This window comes from Eurypyga helias, unplaced genomic scaffold (genome assembly GCF_000690775.1).
Source record: "Eurypyga helias isolate BGI_N326 unplaced genomic scaffold, ASM69077v1 scaffold11888, whole genome shotgun sequence".
Lineage (NCBI taxonomy): Eukaryota > Metazoa > Chordata > Aves > Eurypygiformes > Eurypygidae > Eurypyga > Eurypyga helias.
This window is the reverse complement of record NW_010265084.1, coordinates 43,219-64,962: the sequence shown is the minus strand read 5'-3', so window position 1 is coordinate 64,962 and position 21,744 is coordinate 43,219. Positions and strand designations below refer to the sequence as shown.

The following is a 21,744-nucleotide window of genomic DNA, read 5'->3' as shown; positions in this document are numbered from 1 at the left end:
GCATTCCTGAGCATCTCCCTGAACTCTGTGCCAAATTCTGATGATCTGGGAACCCAGCTGATGCTGCAAAGAGCTCCTGCCTTTGCTAAGGCCTGGAGATTTCATTGCATGCCAGGGACCTTGGAACTCAGTGTAAGCATGGCGCACTCAGCCCTCATGCAGATTTAGGCTTTGATTCAAAGCTTAATCTGCAGTTCTGCCAACATTCACTGCCCTGCTCTAAAAGTTACATAAAAATCATTAACATTTAAAAACCGAAATGTCTTTTTACTTGGCATTTGTATCATGTCAAACTAATCCTAGGGGATCCTGTTATTGTTTCCAACAAAATAACATTAATAATTAAAGTAAAATTTTTATTGTGTCACTTATACATGCAGCTTGGATGCAACTGTATAAGCTCTTCTAAAATTAAAGTTAGGATACTGTCTTCTTCTGTCAAAAAAAGTCAACATGTGAATTAAAGGCATCGGTTTGTGATCAAATTAAAACATCCTATCATGGTACAGTGCATGTTATGATGTCATTTCCACTAGTACGCGTTAGCCAATACAGAAGTGGGTTCCCAAACTTCTGCCTGTGTTAAAACAGCACTGGACTTTTCCTCTGGCAGCCACTATTTAAATTCAAAGGCCAAGGCACCACTTTTTGGCAAAATGACCAGATTATTCTCTTGGGGTATTTTCAGTTTTTATGGGAAATGTTCATTCTCTTCAAATGTCAGCCAACTCACTTTTCATTTATAAAAACTGTATTTAATGTTTTTTTTTTTTTACTTAAAATTATTTATTGAGTTTCATTTGCATCATGCAGTGGAGTAATATAGATCTCCTGAAGAAGTGCTTATATGACTGAATTAGTGCAGAATGACAGGTTTCCTGGAAGTTCTTAGGAAAAATGTCAGAAGTTAAATTCAGAAGAGGCCGATCTACTATTTTAGCCATCAAGCTGGTTCTTTCGTGACATGTTTACGAAGCACTGTATGAAAATCTTCACTATTTGTTCTTTATGCTGTACCTTTTGTTTGAATTTTGAAAGCTGCTCTCAAGTGCTATCAATTTGGCATCTCAAACAAAATGTGTATCCTCCACAAGTGATGCTCTTTCACAAGTGATAGATTTCCCTTCTCATCTGGCACCTCACTAACAGAGATGGGAGCATTAAAGCACCTAGGAGTTAAGATAGATGGATAAAATTGCAGACAAACTGACCACAGAAACAACAGTGCTGTGTATCTAAGGAAAAAAAAAAATTATTTACCACAGGAAAAATTGTTTATTGCCCAAGTACAGTGTTGATTAGATAAATCAGCTGGAGCTTGGGCTAACAAGACTGCACCTGAATTTGAGTTTCATTTGTGGCAATATGGCATACAATAAAAGGCAGTAAGCTTACTATTAAGTGGCACTCCCCAGTGTACAATACCCAGCTAGGAAAGCTTAAAAGTGATTCTTTTTAATTTAATTTCTTGTGCATGAATGCAATATAACTGTGGATATTTTTACAAGCCAGATGATAAGCAATGCAGAACTGCAGACAATTCTTGCTGCAGCTACTGGAAAATTCTTTTCCTCTCTATTTTATTTTCCCTATGGAAGATATATTTAAGAGATAAGATTTAAATGAAGACTTAGAACAAAAAACATTGCTGTTTACCAGAAGAACCCATCTACAGCCCCAGTCTTTGTGTCTGCATATAGCTATGCAATATAAATAAAAGTATGTGATGCAAACCAAGCAACAAATACAGCTGAACAAGGTAGAACTGTGTCATTTACTTAGAGAAGGAAAAAAAGAATTAAATTTTATTTCTAACTCATACTTGATTTCATTAGTGCTTGAGTCAAACTCATCTGTTTCAGAGGTTAATTTATGTAAATCTGAAATTCATCTTCCCTCCCAATTCAAGAGCTGGTTTCAAGAAATTAACTAAACATGCTAAATCAGAAGAGGGATTTTAGGGAAATAAATTTATCAGAAAGTAAGGGAAGCTTTGTCAGTATCCACAAATGTGACCTGCATGAAATATAATATACTAAGAGTAAATTTACTGAATTTTTTTCTGTGAACCCATGACAAATTTCTTATGGGAAAAATATTTTCGTTGTCACTCTTCATTTACTTCAGTCTAAGTTCACTAATGAAGTCAAGAAACTTGGAAGAAGTAGGGAGGACAAAGGACAGAAATATATTCTTATATATTAGTATGTCTGACATCAGTAGAAACAAGCTATTCCTGTAGCCAGATGTAATTTTTCTTTGATTACCTGTTGCTTTATGCCTGAACAGTCAATACTAAATGAAGCACCTAAGCAATTAAAAGCTCTTGAAGAGCTGGCAGCCTCATACCATAAATGTTCACTACTCACATTTCTTTCTGAGAAGTTTGTTTCAGTGTACACCACCTCATAAGAGTGTAATGATTTGTTAACATTCCAGAAGCTGACGCTGGAGTTCTAATACATAGCTCTATGTAATTTTTCAGATGAAAAAAATGCCCAAAGGCAATAAAGCCCAAGCTGATTTGTGGACAGCCAATAAAGAGCAGAGTGTAAGTTATTAACGTGCCAGTGCATTTAGCCAGCGCATATCTTCATTTTGAGTTCCGTGTGGATGCAGACCTGGTCCTGCTGTACCTCAAACAGCAAATACACAGATTGAAGTGGCAAGATGGCCACAAGCACAGAAGAACATCCTTTTGCAAATTATTAAATGGAATAAGTCTCTTCAGCCTGAAAGGAAATATGATAGATGACTCTAAAATCCTAAGTGTCATGGGGAAAATCAATAGCGGGCAATATTGCACTGTCCCTTTACCAGAGCCACGAGGGGACAAGGAATGATAACAGGTTTGTCGTGAGCCACCTCAAAGTCATGGCTCCCCATACAATGCATAATTAAACTGTGCCACAGATTCCACAGCCTTTAACTACTCTTAAAGATCAGATAAACTGTTAGAGGCAAAATCAGCAGGGGCTATTAAAAATACAGATAGAAGAAAGCTGGATGCTGGGAAGGTACGCTAGGGAAGAATAACAGCCCTATGTTTTTTATTTCTCTAGTCATCTGCCACAGGATGCTCCCTCCCTTGGACAGAGCTTCAGCCTCACCCAGCCTAGTGGCTCGCGCATTACAAGGTGCCTGTGTTAGTAAAAGTGGACCAAAGCTCCTGTGTTTTGACAGTCCTGTCATAGAATGTTAAAGATTTTACAGTGGATATATCTATTTATGTCAGCCTGCATACTTAAAAGGTGTAACTTGTTAAAACATTTACTCAGCAGCTTCAGCGAGTTTACACATACACACCCCACACACATGTGTAGCTCTTCTGTAGCTTAGTCTATTACAGCTGCTATTAAAAGAAAAAACTTAGAAAACACATGCTGTTGTATTTTAAGTATGATAGCTTATTTTATGAACAGTTGATGTAAAAGAGAATGAAAACCTGGAAAATATGTACTGATATTCTCTGCAAAAAGATTTCTGAAATATAAATAAGGCTTGTTTATAACTGTGTCCAACAAGCAATTTGGATGTCTTTCCTTCAAACATTCACTAAGATTTTCAAATGGAACTCATTTTTTTGTGGCATAAGCAGCAAATCCAAATAATGACAACATAAATTGATCTGTAATTTAAAAAGAAAAATATTGTATATTTTATTTAGAAGAAAAACCTGAAGAAGAATAACTTGAGAAACTTGGAATTTATTACAAGTGATGTTTGCCTTGCTCCTAATGTAGAGCTGGAAATGAGGTTTTAGGGCAGGTCCACTAAAAGGTGGCTGCAGTAAGAAAGATTCTTTATGGTGCTATGTGAGGAAGATGAAAATTCTTTCAACAGAGAATCTTTCTGGATATGATGTCTTGCAGAAACTTAAGTTGCATGAAAATTCTGCATTGGCTGTAGCATTATTGGTGCCTGCTATTTATGATAATGGATAAAAGCTGACATTTTAATATTAAAGTCTCAAATGGTGGTCACTATGTTGTCTGCTGTACCATAACTGTATTTTTTATTCTGAGCAGAATATTTTAAGCATATTATTTCATGCTGCAGTTGATTCTGCTCATATTGCAGTCAGATTATTTAAAAAGAATAGTTAAACCTAGCTTCTGTTTGGAGTTTGATCTGTGCAGATCATCTTAGTCTTCAGACAAATAAAGGTGGCAGTGTTCATTTAAAATGTAAAAAAAAAAGCTGCATGAAAAGTAATTTTTGAAAGCCATATTCCTTTATTTTGGAAAAAAATTATTTCTTTATCACTATTCACGGAAGAAAACTTCCTGAAGCAAGAGAGGGAATTCACGGATTTGAACAGACCATTTACTTGCTTTGAAGTTTTTTGTTCTTGGTGCAGTAACTGTTTTCACCAAGAGTTACAAGTGAACAACACAAGGGAAAACATAGAGAAAGATGTCTTGATTTCTTATCAGAGATAGAGCTGCTGTTGATAGGCATACTCCATCCTGTGGAAGATGCTTTCCACTTTAAGAAACTGGGAAGGTTGTTTTTTAATATGCATATATACATATATAAACACGTATTTATGTGTGTGCGCACATGTGTTTTTGGAGTGATTAGGAGAAGAAAAATTACATTCTTTCTTTTCAGTTGATATACATAAAATCTATGTGGATGTTTGTATATTTTCCTCTCCTGATCTAAGCCATCCTCCTTTCTTCTTCATTCAGAACCTGTCTTGGGACTGGCTGAAGAGTCAGGAGTTGGTTGGTATGCAACAGCCAGCTATGCAACTGGGTGTGGTGCTAGGAGAAGGACTTTTTTCTCTCTCTCTATGGTACATGAGTAAGAATATATATTATTCTTATCGTATTATGTATTACATGTCTTTTAATATTTCTTCTACTTCAGAATAGGCATCAGGAAGAAAACCTTTTAAACTTGCAAAGCATACTATCACATTTGTGTTATTTTTTCCACTTCATCTATCTACTAATGCTACTAGAACGGGTATTTACTCCACTGTACATAGTTAATAAGTGCTTTATGTTAGAAGGTTCAAAGCCAAGCAAAAAAAGAAATAGTTTGAAGACCTTCATCCCTCCAGAAATGCTTACAGACACTCAAGGTAGAGACCATTAATATGACCATGTTGTTTTTCATCAGCTCTTAAAGTGGTATTAGGGAGAGAGATAAGTGTGCTGGAGGCACAGCTTAGAATGAGTATAGCTAGATTGTCATCTGTTATAAATCACAATAACTCAGCTGAAAGCAATAGAAGTAACCCATAATTTAAACCAGTGCAGGAAAAAAAAAATCACTGTTCGATTAGAAATATTATTTTAAATAATAGTGTCATATAATAATAATTCCAATAATATTACTTTAAAACATTCTGTAACTATGCCAGGTATGTACATTATATGTAGGAACTGAATCTATCAATGTAAGACAGTGTTATAATCATTAAACACCACACAGAAAAAACATTAGCAAATCTAGCAGGAAGATTTTTGACTTGACATGTTCTAACTTCTCATTTAAAAGTAGGTTCCTGTCTTTTGTTGCTATGGCAATTAACTAGACATGCAAAGCATATAACATAACTAGTTCATAATTTTGTGCACAAATCCAGTGGCCATTTGCATACTGGACATTGTCTACCTTCAGTTAATTGCACTGCTGATGGCTAATAATGACTGACACTGCTGCAGGCTGCTAGACTCCTTTAGGCTACTTTCAAATGTTCTCATTTTATTTTTAAAAACAGCCTCTAAAATGCCATTTGACATTGCAGCTGGCCTTGAGTTATCTACAGCAGGCTGTGCAATTTATAAATCACATGTGGAATGTGATTAAAAAAAAAAGAAAAGGTCAAATTTGGTTTGGATGTCCTTAGCTTTGGAGGCATAGTGAGCTACTGACCTCTAGTTGAGAAAAACAAGATAGCTATTAACACTGGTCCTTTTCCTAAAATATATTTTCTTCTTACTTGCGACCTGCAATGTAATTTGCTTCTTGAAGATAACAGGAAAAGCTTTCATATTTTCCAAGTAACTCATTGAAACTATTTAAAATAAATGAGAAAAGCTTCATTTTTTTATAGACGTGCCTTTTTCCCACCCCACCAACCCCCGCCAGTACCTTTTCATCTGCATTCATAGAAGTTCAGCACAGATGGAAACTCAGATGTATGGCCATTAAAATAGGAGAAACCAAACAGGGACTGCAGGAGCCACGGTTCTTGGAACAGCTTTTCCATTTGAAATGGTGCAAAGAATGAAACTGAACAGCATATTTCCTTAATTTTGAAACAAATTTGTTGCAGATTGATCAAAGTTACAGACTGCACATAGTGCAGAAAGCCTGAGAGAGTTGAGTTTGTTCATCCTGGAGAAGAGAAGGCTCTGGGGAGACCTTATAGCACCTTCCAGTACCTGAAGGGGCTACAAGGAAGCTGGGGGGGACTTTTTACAAGGGCCTGTAGTGACAGGACAAGGGGTAACGGGTTTAAATTGAAAGTGGGGAGGTTTAGATTAGATATCAGGAAGAGATTCTCCCCAGAGAGGGGGGTGAGGCACTGGAACAGGTTGCCCAGAGAAGCTGTGGATGCCCCATCCCTGGAAGTGTCCAAGGCCCGGCTGGACGAGGCTTTGAGCAACCTGGTCTAGTGGAAGGTGTCCCTGCCCATGGCAGGGGGGTTGGAACTAGATGGTCTTTAAGGTCCCTTCCAACTCAAACCAGTCTGTGATTCTATGAGTACAAGATACCAATATTTTTTTCCTTTGTAAAATAACTTCACAAATGATGAAGAAGCAGAAGTGAGTAGCTTCAGGAACTCACTAAGATCTGCTGATACATTAGGCCTCATCCTGCAAGCAGCTGAACAGTGAGATGTTCAGCATCAGACAGCATTAAACTCTCAGCTCTTACATCAATATGCTTTAAAATCACATCTGCAAATCATTACTACCAGTCTACCAATATCTCCATAATTTCTGTGTCCAAGACATTCTTTTTATGTTTGCTTTTCCAGAATGTAAAATGATGTATTTTGTTAGGACTTTAAAATTAATTGGTTTTATTTTATCCTGTCTTCCTTTTGCTGAAAGTTTTTGGAAACATCTTTCTCCTGTACTACTGAATGTACAAGTATCACAGGATGAGTACAGAATGAGTAAATCATCTGCAGATGAGATAAGAAATCTATATATTCTATCCTTCATAGAAGAAATCAAGATTTTCAGTAAATAAATAGAGTGAATGAGGGTAAATTATGAATAACTTATGCTTGCTGCTGTTGATAGCTGCCAGTATCTCTCTTTCATCTCCCTTCTGTATCTCCAGGGGACAGAAGAAACATTTCATGAGAGTTTTACTCTGCTGTGAAAACATGATTTCTTCTACATTATTCTTCCATTTTGGGCCAAATCTTGTATCCTACCTTATGCTAAGGAAATTGTTGTGGATCCTGTGCAAAGATATTACTACCAGGCAGGATAAGTGACGTTATTTCTCTTCAGCTCCCCATCGATAAGGCACATAATTGCTTTTACATTGGCTGTTTTTATTTTTCATGTATATTTTTGTTCCACTCTACACAGGCCAAAATGTAGCCAGAATTTCTGGTCCTATAACACATTCAGTGTGCAAATCCCACCAGAGCATACTGCATTGACACACACCCAGCTGGGGTGGTGATGAAGGATTTGGTGCCAAATTGGAAGGTTTTACTGGGTGATGCACCATGCCACTGGCTGAACACAATTTATGTATTCTCAGCAATTAAATGGATGATGGAAATAAATTTACTTATTAAAAGTGAAGATGTGGCCAAGCTTTTCACATTTTGAAAAGTGGGACCAAAATTCAGAGCGGTCTTGACAAATAGCAGAAATGTGCAGAAGATCTATAGTGCAATTTAATAATGGTGAGTAGCACGCTAAACCTTAGGAAGTCATAACCAATGTCACAGGTACAATATGGAGAATGATGGAGCAGGCACTAGTTCTGCACTAAAGACTGAAATGCTGCATTGAGCTCGGGAAGATTTCAACACTTCAGGAAGAGCTAGTCCAAGCAGAATGATCTGGGGTTGAGAAAACATACCCTTTGAGGAAAGACTGAAAGAATGAAGATTATTTTTTTCCACAAGAAGAAATTGAGAAGAAATAAGTTAACATGTTTCAACCCAAACAAACTAACTGAAAATAGGAAGATAAAATCACATTTTTGTGTTCTCTGAGGACAGCACAGAGGTACTGCAGGGAGAGGGATAAGTAACGTTTCCACCTTTAATGATATTTAAACACTGGAATAGATTGATTATATAATAGAATGTTTATCACTGTCTGTCTCTACAAACACCTTAAATAACAACCTGATGGAGAATGGTGCAGGATATGAGCACTGTATGAGGTGAAGGACAGGTGAATAAATTAAGCCTTACTTCTAACAATGAACTGTTTGCACCTACAACTCGGGTGCCAGGAAGGGACTTGCGGGTTGTTGACACCCATTTTCTGCTGAGAAGACCTCACAGGGGTTGGGAAGAGAGGACAGTCTCTTCATACGTCAAGAGGTATATGTTTAGGTGCTGTCTCGAGATCCTTCCCAGTCCTACCTCCTATGAAGTTTTGTCAAGTTCACTGACCGACAGCTAACATTTCTGGAATGTCAGATTCTGCCATCAGACTTCTTACTTTTCTAGAATTTTGATTTATGAAAAAAATTTAAAATAATAGAAGTATTTTAGATGAATGTTTGTGTATCAAAGATTGTGGTCTACACTCATATCAAGTGATTGTGTTTGTTTATTTTGTATAAATTTAAATTCAGAATTTATAACTTCTAATTTATAGAGATCTCACTCTGCTTTTAATTGCTCTTGATTTGTTAAAGAATCACAATGAGATGCATCTATTTTATTCTTAGGGGTGCTAATTAATATGGGATGTGAGATGTTTTAATAAGACAATGATTAAGAGTTTTCCATTGTTCCTAACGGACTATGCATATAACAACTAACAATCCAGCTGCTGATGAAAGCTAAAATAATTTAATTGCCTTGGCAAATGTTATAAACAAGAGTAGATTGGAATAGTGCTTTTAAGTGAGAGTGCATTTTATTTTAGATTTGCTTGAGACTGTTTCTGTTTCTCACCAGAGACTTAAACACATGTTCATTCCCCTTTTCAGTAAAATGAATGCAGCAGTTCACTAATATAAGTTTGGCTTGCAGAAGACATTTCTTCCACAGTAGATGTTTTACTTCTGTTTTTAAACACCAGGGATTTAAAATGGGATGTGTACAAAGTACTAAAATGACTATCTGTCATTTTTATTGAATGCATTTATGGTATGTCTACAAAAGGTGAGTTGTTTGTTGCCAATTTCTATCTGACAACCAATTATACTAGACACATCCATAATTATTGGTGGCAGGACCTTCTCAGTGGGATAGCTAAACCAACTGGTTTTGTTTTCTCTATCTAAAATCCTTTAGAATTTGATGTGGGAAAATCTCAGTAAAGGATAAATTCACAATGAACTGCCATTTGACTTTTAAGAGTGGGACTTTACAGTGTAATTTTTAGATAATAATCTTTCAAATGCAACATGTTTATTCAGACACACATATAGTTAGGTATATATTAAATCCAGTAATTTAGGACACCTTCCCCTAATAAATGTGTGTACACTTGAACAATCATTTAAAATCAGTGACATTTAAGAGATGCTGTTGTCTAAACCCTCATCAATACATCTTCCTGTACTCATGCAACACATATCAATAGCTTTCTCATTACTTCAAAAATATGAATTTAATTGACCTACATGAAGTGGTTTTTTCTTTTCACTGAAGCATTTTTGTTTATTCTAAAAAAAATAAGTACAAGTGGGAACATTAATCACCCTGAATACAGACATTAAAAACACCAGATTTGAGACATACATTATCAGACGTATCAGCCATCTGGTATTTTTATTAATGTATCTTTTGTTTCAATCAGACATAATCCCACTAAGATATTTAATAAATAATTCACACTTTGTCAGCTTGCTTGACATTTCCCTTAAATGATGCATATGTTGTAATCTCTTTCTGAACAGTTGATATTATGAAATCAGGTATTTGCAGTATAAAAGTGTTATACATTTTAAAGGAAAGTTATAATGAATATTATCCTAAATAACAAGAGAAAGTTAAATGCTTCCAGGTAAATCAATCAGCAAACCTATACTTTCTCAGCATCTCTCATTAAACTTTTGCAAAGGAAGTTGTGAAACATTTTATGGTTTGTATTCATTTAATAGAGTAATAAAAATATAATCTTTCCATTGGGTATTTGAAACCCTAGTGATTGATTTCCAGGAAAAAAAAAAAAACAAAACAACCAAAAAAACCAATCCAAAATGACTAGGTAATGAGGTACACTAAAGATTTGCTTTACAGAAAATTACAGAAAATAGGGCATACTTCTCAAAATATGCACTGAGACGCTGTTCTTGAATATACAAATAAACTGCTATTTATATACCTTCTCCTTTAAAGTTAAAGGAAGAAATAATTCCAATAAATGGAGAACAGTAAAGCTTTATGTCCCATATTTAATAGCATTAAATCAGGTGCATTCTAGTGATAAGTATGCTATTACTGCACTGTGAATGTCATTGTGTTATATAACTCTTTTTTATTCACCTTGACTTTTATCTGTGGGATCCTATGCATATGGAACCCTATAAAGCAGACAGCATGCAATAATCTACAGGCTTCCAGCACTGGAGTTACTACAGACGTAGTCCTCTGTAACTGCAACCAAAATATAAATTTTCTCTTTGATTTACCTTATCCTTCTTTTGTTTTTCATCTTGGTATATAATCCAGTGCTCCCCATCATTACTGTAAGCAAGCTTGTAGGACCCCACAAACTGGACATGACCAAAATCTTTAGCTCCTTGGGTAATTATGCCAGTGATTTTTGTAGGGACAAGCAGGTCAACCTGAACAAAACAGAAATAAAACAAAGCACAGGAAAGCATAATTAGAACAGTTTCTGTTTGCAGTCTGACATTACACCACACCAAAGCAAAACGGTGCAGCATGTCACACATGGATCACAGACAGTTCTTGGATGCAGGCAGGAAACCACAGGGTTGTTAAAATGACCTTTAGTACATGGTGAGAAAGGACACAGTCCAAGAGGTGGCTTTGCACTGATGTGCAAATGTGCCCGCCCCATGCTGAAACCACAGACAGTAACTTTCCTTCTCCCAGCTCCAAGTCAATTCACTTTTGCTTTCTGTTTGTCACCGTTTATACTCCCTAAAGGCACAACAGGCCTCATCTCTTCCATTGTGCTAGGTGCCATACTCGGTTCCAACAAAACATTAGTCTCCGCGGCAAATAATTTGTAGCCAGAAAGCGTTCCCATGTGCTCCCAATAATCAGAATACAATATGCCTGAGGTTCATTCCCAAGTGCCTTTCCATTCCTCTGCAGCAGCAGAGTCTGTGCTTTACCAAGTCTTTTAAAACATTTGCTATCACACTTCTTTTTTCTGCTGAACTTTTCCTCTCTAAGCCTTTTTTTTTTTTTCTACCTCTAAAGCTCTGACTTCTTCATTCCTTGATTTTTTTTTTTTGGGGGGAGGGGGAGGTTCTTTATTTTATAATCTTAGCACAAGACTTTTAAAAATGCAAGGCAGGAATTTTAAAGCCTAATAAAGTCTGAGCTTTCAAGTGGCTTTCACATGGGTCAGCATATCTGTGATCAGTTCTTTTGAACCAGACCCCAACACTGAGTATAACAGATTTGGGCCAGATGCCTTGGATTAAAATGATCAAGGAACAGTATATAATAACAGAAGTAAATTGACCTAATAACGTATTTTTAGAGGAAGAATGGAGGAGTTGAATTCCCTATAAAAATTGACATTTTCTTAAAATGTGAAGGTAAAACTGAGGCATCATTCTGTTTCCTCCAGCAATGCGGCAAGCCAGTAGAAAAAAAAGAAAAAAGGTAGATTTATTTCAAACAGTAAATGGCTGTGAAGCAGTCGGCATTTTTAATATTGTCCGTTAAATCAGGCAAGAGAGACTAACAGTAAAAATATTACAGTAAAATGAGAGGAGTGCTGAACTCCATGAGAAGATGAGTGATATGTTTTTACAGCAAAAAATTAAAAAGAGAAGGTGAAGAAATAAAGAATCTCTGGCCGATCAAATGCTGAAGATCCAGCCTTGTGGTTTTGGAAGCTGAGGCACCCCTGAGCAAACAAGATTTTGACTGGAATGTCGGGCAAGACCGAAGCACAGATATGATACACAGCATAAGAAATTAATCATAAGAAGGAAAAATAAACAAGCATAAGAAGTCAGCTAGTTCAAGCTGATGCCTTCGAAAGATGAACACTACAGTTTGGACGCAATGAAGAAGAAAACACAGAATAGCTAAGAGTTCATTTGTAAGAGAAGAGGAAAAATAACTCTGTAGACAAATCAGACAAGGAAGGCTGGAGACCCCTGCCCCAACATCTGAAGACAGGTAGAAAATAATGAGTAGTAAATCCTTTTAAGAAAAGGAATAATCTAAACGCTTCAATATTGAGATACTATGACAGTAAGTGGAAAACGTCATTGTCTGCAGATGGTCCAAGAGTATGGTTCTACCAGAATGAACTAATTTATTGCCATCTGACAGCAGCAATGTTCATCAGAGGAGCACTCCAGAATATGAGTTAAGTATCCCTTCAGGGTAAAACTGGTTTTGGTTTCTCTTTGGTCAATGAAGAGAGGGACTCAATTAACAATCACTCAGAGCAGGAGCCTGCTTTGGGTGCTTTCATGGACTGCTTGAAGGGACTTATTTCTTCTATAAGGTGTGCAGGAGGCCTTGTTTCCATAGCCTAAGTGGGCCTCTGGGAAATGAACACTGCTAATTAGTAAAAGTGTCTCATGAATTAACAAACACCAAGTCTCCAGACCTTGCTTCCAAATATTTTGGAGTCTAAATGAATAGTATGTGTTTCAAAAAGGCTAGTAAGGAATCATTAATTGGTCCACAGTCTGAGGCAGCATTTGAACTAAACATTTCAGAGTCAACTTTAGATTCTCTTTATAAATCATTTTAACATTAGCATTTTCCAAGTGCAACCTCTTTTTAGCAGAGAATGCTTCTTGTACTGAAAGTTAATATGTCTCCTGTTAACTTGAAAAAAATACCTCCATAAAAGAAGTTGTTTATTTTTAAAATGTTAAGAGGAATCTGAAAGGATTTCACAAATATTTAACATGACCATGACATTCGCAATATTTCTCACTGAAATTCAGAACAGGGAGAAAAAATTCTCATTAAGATTCAGGGGATTTCAAAGGTAAAATCACAATAAATCTTTATTATCACATAGATCCAGTGTTAATAAAAATGTCCTATTAAGAATTGTTTTGTGCTTCTAGGACATATCCACTGGCCTTGTACTCTTCTGCAAAAAAAATTATGTGGGAAGCTGAAAAGTAATTTGGCATATGTTCAGTCTTTTTCTGAAAGACTTATGTAGAGCTGTGTAGAGTATGTGTGTGTGTTTGTATTATATTTAAACACATGAAAAAAGAAGAAGTCATGAATAGACAGACTGTGTTCTAGGACTTGACAATAGAGACAATACATACTGCTGGAGATGAAGGAAAAGAATAAAAAGATATAACACCAGCATCTCCTTCTCATAATTTAGTATCTTATTTTCTTATTTATGTATAAGCTGATGAGAAGCCTTCAGGCAATAAAGATTGCTATTAACCCAGCAGTAATGACACATAATGTTTACTTTGTTTCTTTATTACCTTCTGCAAAGGGTTAACACGCTTACTTGTGATTCTTCCTATTAAAGGTACTTCAGAGCAGAAAGGTGAGAAGAATTTACCCCAATTTCTAGGCAAAACACCTGCATTAAAATATCAAACCAAATCATAACTTCCCATCAGGATGCAGAACACATTTATTCAGTTAGTGCAGATTGCAAGTAACAGGCAATCAAACAAATTACCAGGGAGAGAAGTTGAATTAACACACAACCACTATGTACTCTTCAAAGCTGAATGTGATTAACAGGATCAGAATGTGACTTTGGCTTTTTCAATGCAGCAGAATTTAGAACGAGGTTGAGGCAATTAGTCTGTGACTGATAGGATCATTAGCTGGTTACAAGAAGAACCATGGTTTACAGTTAATGTACGTTTCTACAAGCAGCTGATCAAAAAGCAGTTTAACATCTTGTGTTTGAAAGAACTCTCTTGGGCTATAGCTACTCCCTTTGTACATATCTGTTTCCCACCTTTCTATAAACATTAAGGACGACTGAATGTGATTTGGAGGACAATTCAATTAAGAAAAGCACAAAGATAAATCCACCTGAATAGGAAACATTTTTAATGAACTTCTGCACAGATATGCAGCATGGATTGTGTGTCAGTGTGCAGTTAAACCTTTGCACCTGAACTTGAGAACTGCAGCTTAAAAGATGCACAGACTTTCTACCTGGCAACATTTACTTCTCCCAAGAGCTGGAACATAAGGATGAGACACTTCTAGGAAATTGGGACAGCTGCCCATAAACCAGTTTGGATCTGCAAGCAGTATAAGTGTATTTGCATGGACTGTGCTTGAGCACAGCTATACTGATTCTGGACTCAATACAGTCCTCACGGTGATGCATTGCCTACCATAATTCACTGGCTTGGGTCTTCATGATACTAGGAAGCTCAATAGAGTGGATGAGTAGATGTGCCATGAAATATCATTCATAACTTTATGAACATCCCCTCCCCACTCCCAACACACCTTTTCCCTCTTCTACATACTTGGAAAATAATTAAGTTCCAGGCATTTGCTGGGACTATTTGGGAGGTAGGACAGCACATGAATGTTAAGGCATGTGTGGACAGGAGTCAGGAGAGGAAGTGGGTAGCTTTTAGGAGATCACCTGTGGGAGTTGAGTGACCACACAGCTCAAGTAGTCTCTCCTGGAACAGAAACACACACTGCAACTCTGGCTTACAAGAAGACAAGCCCCAAGAAGATATAAATTACATAAGTCCCCAGCACCTAATGTTAGCAGAGAAGACGGATGGCCCCAGGTGTCAAATGGCTCTGGGTGGCCTTGTTTGGTTGGACCAAATTGACTCCTATAGTTCCCTTCCAACCTCAACCATTCTATGATACCTAGCAAATCCCAGCCTCACTGCCCAAAGCATTGGAAACTGGGAAACCATGAAGCACAAATAAGCTGCATTTACACTGACAAGCAGTACAATGGGTGCAGTTCCGTAAAGGAAAGCAGCTGATATGGAGAACAGGATGTCTACGCAGTGTGTGCTGCAGGGTTTTTACTTCTAGCCAGTCTGGACCAGATTGTGAAGCATGTCTGTTCGTTAATTCCATCTGAAAAGGATCCACTTCGCAATGAAGATAGGAGCAAGATGGCTTGCTTGACCTTCAGCTGTGCATCTCTTCATCTCAGGACATACAATCTGGGCTTCAATTCAAAGATGTAAAACAGAGAGATAGACTGGAAGATTTCAGGAGTGCTGAGAATCAAGGATAGTTTGATGATGCTTTTCAATAACTATTTTAAATATTTATTTTAGTTCCCTCCTTATACAGATACTATGTTTCTGTTGTGCCTTTTTGTTTTTTGAGATGTAATTTTTCTGCCAGTTTGTTTTTCGTTTGTTCATTTTTTAAAAAAAAAACCCTTTGTGGGTTTTGTAGACTTTTTTTATCACTTGTTGCCAGATAATGCTGATGAATTTCTGCGTAGTTCTCCTCTATTTGGCAAATAAAACGAGTCCCTTGGACTCAAACTAGCAGGGCTTAAAAAGAAAGAAACCTGGATTGACAATGGGAGGGAAGCATTGCCATGGTCGAAGGCCTACACGGTCTCCAGATGCTACTTCACCGAAGTACAGATCTGCCTATCACATATGCTGGTCTTGCAAAAAGGTCTCAGGTATTTTGGGATGCTTAAGGTAATGTCAGAGACTCATGGCTGGGCATCTAAATCCCACCAAGCCAGTAGAACATACTTAAGATATCCTGAGCAGGTTATTTAATCTTTCTTTAAGATGTTTTGATGTGCATGATTTTTCCAGGGTAAACTGGCACACTCACATAGTTGCTATCTGCACCCAGGCCTAAGAAAAGGAGGGTCAGGCTTACAGTGTCTACAGCAGAACTGCAACTCTCCTTATCTTATTGAATCAGATGTAGGCACTTAGCATTCTCCTCCATGCCCACACACTGGAGATAAAAGGAAAATTGGTGACAGTACAGTACACTTGACGCAGATGTACAACACGTATATGTTTCTAACAGCATTTCAGCAGCACTTCTTTTTTGTAAACTATGAACCTTAGTATTTCAGGATGTTTTCCAAAGGCTCATATTAAAAAAATACTCACCCCAAACTATAATTCATCATGCCTAATTGCATCTAAAAACTTTAAAACAAAAACCAACCAAGCAACTATACTCTTGGTAGATAAATCTAATTTCTATCAGAGCATCATAAGTAGCAGAGATTTTTTAGCGCAGTCATTTAAATATGCACTATTAGGGTAAATACTTATTAATAAAACCTGAAAAAATTACAATAAGAAAATAAGCTATGATACAGAAGGAAATACTCTAGAAGAAGCTATGATAATTTGATAGGAAGAAGCATTTCAGCATGTTTTGTTCAATATTCCACTATTCTCATTCTTTCTAAATAAAATAAAATGTATTTACATTTAATTGCGTCTATATTAGCCAGCATATGTTTAAAATAAACTTCTTGTTGTGAACCCAGGAAGAGATGGTTTGTTTTCAGGTGAAATAAGATTGGAGTGCCATTCTTTTTATTCTTTAAACATGTGGGGTTTGTTTTGCTTGGTTGGGTTTGGTGTTTGTGGGTTTTTTTTTTTTTTGGGTTTTTTTTTTTTTTTTCCCCAGTTTAAGCTTAGCCCTTCAAATTTATTTTAACATTGTGCTACTCTATTTTTGTCTTTAGTCCTCTAGGCTAACGCAATAAATACGACTCCTATTTTCTTATTTACTCTCACTTGCTTCTCTTAAAAAGCACATTCCCTCTGAATCACTTCATGACTGCAGCAGCTGCATATAAGAACCAAGTGAGAAAGATTACCATGTACTGTCAGCTGTCCCCAATACAATTTAAAAGCGAGAAACTGGGGTGTAAGGTCTGTCACTTGAAATCTCCATGGACTGTCAAAAATAAATCTCAGACCATTATTCTGAAAAATTTAAAGTGAAACACAGACACAAGCTCACAGGTCATTTCCATGAGCAACTTCTTAAGGACCAGCTGCTCCTTAAATAGTACAGACTAAGGGAATCCTTTGTGAATGTATTTATATAGTTATTAATAACAGTTATGTAGGTATTATGGGGGAAAAAAAAGAAAAAAAAACCCCTGAATTCATACAGATTTTTTTCAGCATTTTCGTAAAAATTCAGGTAATTCAGATTTATATGATCGACTACAGACATTTTGAAACCAGCATCTATTTCTTAACAGAGAAACTTTTTATAACCACACTTGACCAAACCATGACTAATCTCATTTTATTGCTATCTCAAACTTAAAATGAAGGGTTCACATTAACTCTGACCATTTTCTGAAAAAAAAAAAAAAAAAAAAAAAAGGCAGATTTAGCCTTAGGATCTGGATTTTCGAAAGCACCAAAGGGAGTTGCTGCCTATTTCCTATGGGAATTCAAGGGAGTTGATGTTCTGTGGTACTAGTATCAACACACTCCTAAATCCTGCCTGCAGCACATACAAGATAATACTGTTTTCCTATGGATCCTGTGAACTGGAATTACTTCTGTGAGTGTCAGTTAGTCCCACAACTTATCAGAGAGTATTCATGTGCTCATGGGAAATGGCAGTACCCGTTATGTCCAGATCAGAATGCAGTCTCAAGTAAAAGAAAATCTTGTTTTTTGGAATGATAACACCTGGGATGATTAAATCTGTAACTTTCTCTCCTAACATTTTACATCTGGGTACGGGAGTATTTTTACCATAAATATGATTAGAGGACTCTAGTAGAGAAGACATAGTTGATTGCATTGGTCACCAACAGTCAAGAAACCATTAATAAGACAGCAATAGTCTCTCTATCTGCTGTAGAATATTCAAAGCTTATCAGTCCTTGATGATGCTAAGAGATTTACAAATAGTCCATTAAATTACCATTGATTAAGCAGACATCTGGTGGAGTTAGAAGCTTTTGAGCTGCATTAGTACACTTGAAGAGTTGATAAAATCTGTGATACCATTCTGTATTAGATCAATCAATTGGAGTTCTTGTGGGAAAGTCAAGGACAAAACAATACTTTGGTATTAAAAAAAGAAAAATAGAGAGAAAAATAAACAATATGATTGTGTGAACTTCATGCTACAACACACTGACGCTGTATTATGCTACATTTCTGTCAAGGTCTTCAGCTGACTACTCTTCAAGCAGTGACTGTGCAGGACAATTAGCTGATCTTGGCACCTAGTTATAGCTAGAAATAGATATGTAACTGGACAAAAAATTTCATCTACATTCACTTCTTTATTATAATGGTACATGCCTTTAAAAGTAAAATTGCATAAAACTGGATGATTAGAAGTAGCTTTCCGGAGTGTAATTTTCTGGAAGATGTAACTTAAAGCAATTATTGCTGTACTAACAATAATGATGCTGATAACTTTTGATCAAAAGATTTTCACTGTGAGTAAAGGTGAAAATAAAACACAGAAAAGAACAATTACTAAAGTGGGGAAAAAAAAAAAAAAAGAAAAATATTGATCACTTCCACTTCTGCTTGTCTTTAATCTGTGAATAAGGAACAGATCAACCTGAGATGGTAGATGGATGTGCTTCACTCTATAGATTGTGGGAAGAAGAAGAAAGGAGGTCTGTTACCTCTCCTTATTTGGAAAATACATCTCAAGTTGATGAGCGATTTGTCAGTAAATTTCCTGTGTGCCAGCATTGTGGGCTCTGTCCCAGTGCAGATTCCCTTGTTTTCTGATTAAAGACTATTGCAGGGAATCTCAGGTGCTTGGGTGGGTAAAACGGCAGCAAAATACTGGCAAAGACAGACATGAGAAAGATTATAAGCAGGGGAAAGATGGTCTATTTAATTGTAAATTTCAGACTGACTCTTGATAACCAGAAATGTGAAAAGGGAGGAAGCTATCATTGTATACCAGCCATTTGAAACAGCATCAGCTTTTGAACTGGAGTCAGGAGAGATCTAGGTATCTCAGATTTTATTTGTCTTAGGTTTTCAGTACATTATTGGTTTTAAACTGAAATTGAAGGTTAGTGCTGCAATGCCTGGGAAAGCAAAATCCTTCCCTACAAATGAATTACTGCAACTTCTGCTTGGTTTTCAGTAAGGAAGATGATGCGACAACTTTTATTGGAGGACTGATAAATATCTTTGTAAAAATTTTGGGATCATAAATGGACTCACCTATGCATGAGCAGCTAATTTTATTTTTAAAATGAAAAATAATGGTGGTAATATGGAAATTCATTATTCACCTGGTTGGTTTTTCTCAGGTGATTAATAATGTTGCAAACATCTTCTGCAGTACATAAAAATGTCCCAATAATCTATGAGTATCTGGGCTACAGATCAACAAGTAAATGGAAGATAAGCTTGCACACAAGATACTGCAAAGTGACTAATAATTAATACAACTACTGAACTGTTGTAATGCTAACAAAAACATGCCTGTAAGCAAAGCTGAATCTGCCTGGAAGATAAGTGGGGTTTAGGTTGAAAGTTCCTCCTTGTATTTAAAAGCTTTAAGTGCATGACTCTTTATTTTCATAGAAATGCAGCCAAGATAGCATCATTCAGACATTCTTCTTAAGAATGACTTTGCCCATCTGTCAGCCAGTATTATTATGCATAACCTGTTTCATACAGATATGCTACTGTATATGTAAACTAAAAATGTCAAAATTGTGCTACCAGACTTTGAAGGCAACAGTAAACTGCTTCTCTGTCTGTTTGTTTTGTTGTTGTTATTTATTTGGAGCATAGTTTGGTTTGGGTTTTTTTGTTGTGTGTATTCCTCTTTGAAATGATAGGACAGGCTTTTGTTTCCAGTGATACACTGTTTGTGAACAGTATAAATAAACAAAATTGGTGTAATACAGTGCAGGACTTGGTTTTGGCTTTTTTAGCTAGAGAAACAGTTTTTTAGGTTTACATAAGAAACCAAGTTTCTTTTTCCTTTTAGACTAAATGGCTTGGCACTTCTAAGGCAATAATCTTGTAATGTACTGGCTTGAATAAAATTAAAAGGTCTATTAATCTTCATTCTCCAGGACATAAGAAAGATTATCTGTTATTAGTCAAAAGGACACCCTGGAGCCCCTATTATATACAGCTTCGTAAATAGACCTCTGGTCAAAATAAGACTAGGCTACTGCCAGGACGTATCCAACTCTGGAACTCAGTTCTGCCTTTGATCTGATACAGAAATATTTTCTTGGCTTTTAAAACACCCTGTAATGCTTATCATCTCTCTGCACCTACTGCAGAGTGCGCAGAAAGCAGAAGGCATGACTGATTTAAAGGATTAACACTTGCTAAAAATGTTGACCAAGCCTGGAGTTATACAGGAAAGTATTTTCCTGTTCCCTCTAAGTTTAAAAAAATAAACAAATTGCTTTGTACTGTCAGAAATGGAAAAAAAAATTCCTGAGATAGAAGATGAAAAAGTATGCTTTTGAAATAGAGGGTCAGTATCTTGGCCATTAGACTTTTCTGGCCCAGGTTCAGTTTCTGATCCAGGCAAGGAAAAGAAGGGTCAAGAGAATGGACTTCCACATTTGAGACAAAGGTAACAATACTATAACTTTTACCATTTTTACCATATATGCCATTCTAGAGTTTTCATGATGAACGTCCCACAAAAACTGATTGGGAAATACCATAGGAATTTTCAACAAAGAACTTGGATTAAATGAACTTCCAAAGATTTCAAACCCAGGTTTTAAACTGGAGCCCACTGCAGTAGCAGTTAATTGAAACTGCACTATATTAGATTAAATAAAAAGTAAAGCTGATCTGGAACCAGAGCTTTAATATTCAAAAATTATTAAAAAAAATTATTTGTCTCTGAAATGATAGTTTTAAAAAAAATTAGAAGTTTGATCATTTTAATAGTAGGATGAATTTCTATTGAAGAATTTCAAAATTATGTGTAGAGTTGTTTCATTTTCAAAGGAACAGGTATAAAAGTAAAAATATGAACTCCAAATTATATGAATTGAATTTAATAGCAAAAAATAAAATGCTGCTTTTTCACTTAGAATTTTTTCTATATCTTTTCTTAAAGATGGAAAGAGCATCTCAACTGTTGAAAGATTTTTCATTTTTTAAGAAATTGACAGCTATTCCATCCCTTGTACTGTTTAATAATTAATCAAAAGGTTACTGATGCTTTGGTGCATAGGCAACAGGGGAAATCAATCCAGACAAATTATTTCCTAAATGTATCTTTACTCTTCTCATTTTGAAAAAGAAAATTACACAGAAGACTGGGGGTCTGTGGACATGAAGCTTGGTGGTTGAAGTAATGTCTACTTTGGATTAAGTATCTCTCCTTATGCCTCAGTAGACCATATTCCGTAGGAAAATGACTGCCTGTGACTAGCCCCTACAACTCAAATTAACCCTTAATCATATTATTAGTTTATTATC

At 36.2% G+C, this 21,744-nt stretch overlaps 1 protein-coding gene across 1 annotated transcript in view; it reads right to left on the bottom strand.

Annotated features, from left to right (window-relative positions):
- EDIL3 (EGF-like repeats and discoidin I-like domains 3) overlaps positions 1 to 21,744 on the bottom strand; it is a gene marked incomplete at its 5' end in the record, with an annotated part of 53,824 nt that overhangs the window by 689 nt on the left and 31,391 nt on the right. Inside the window, one exon of the mRNA XM_010156603.1 lies at positions 10,813 to 10,968. Coding sequence (XP_010154905.1) covers positions 10,813 to 10,968 — 156 coding nt within the window. The remainder of the gene's footprint in view (positions 1 to 10,812; positions 10,969 to 21,744) is intronic.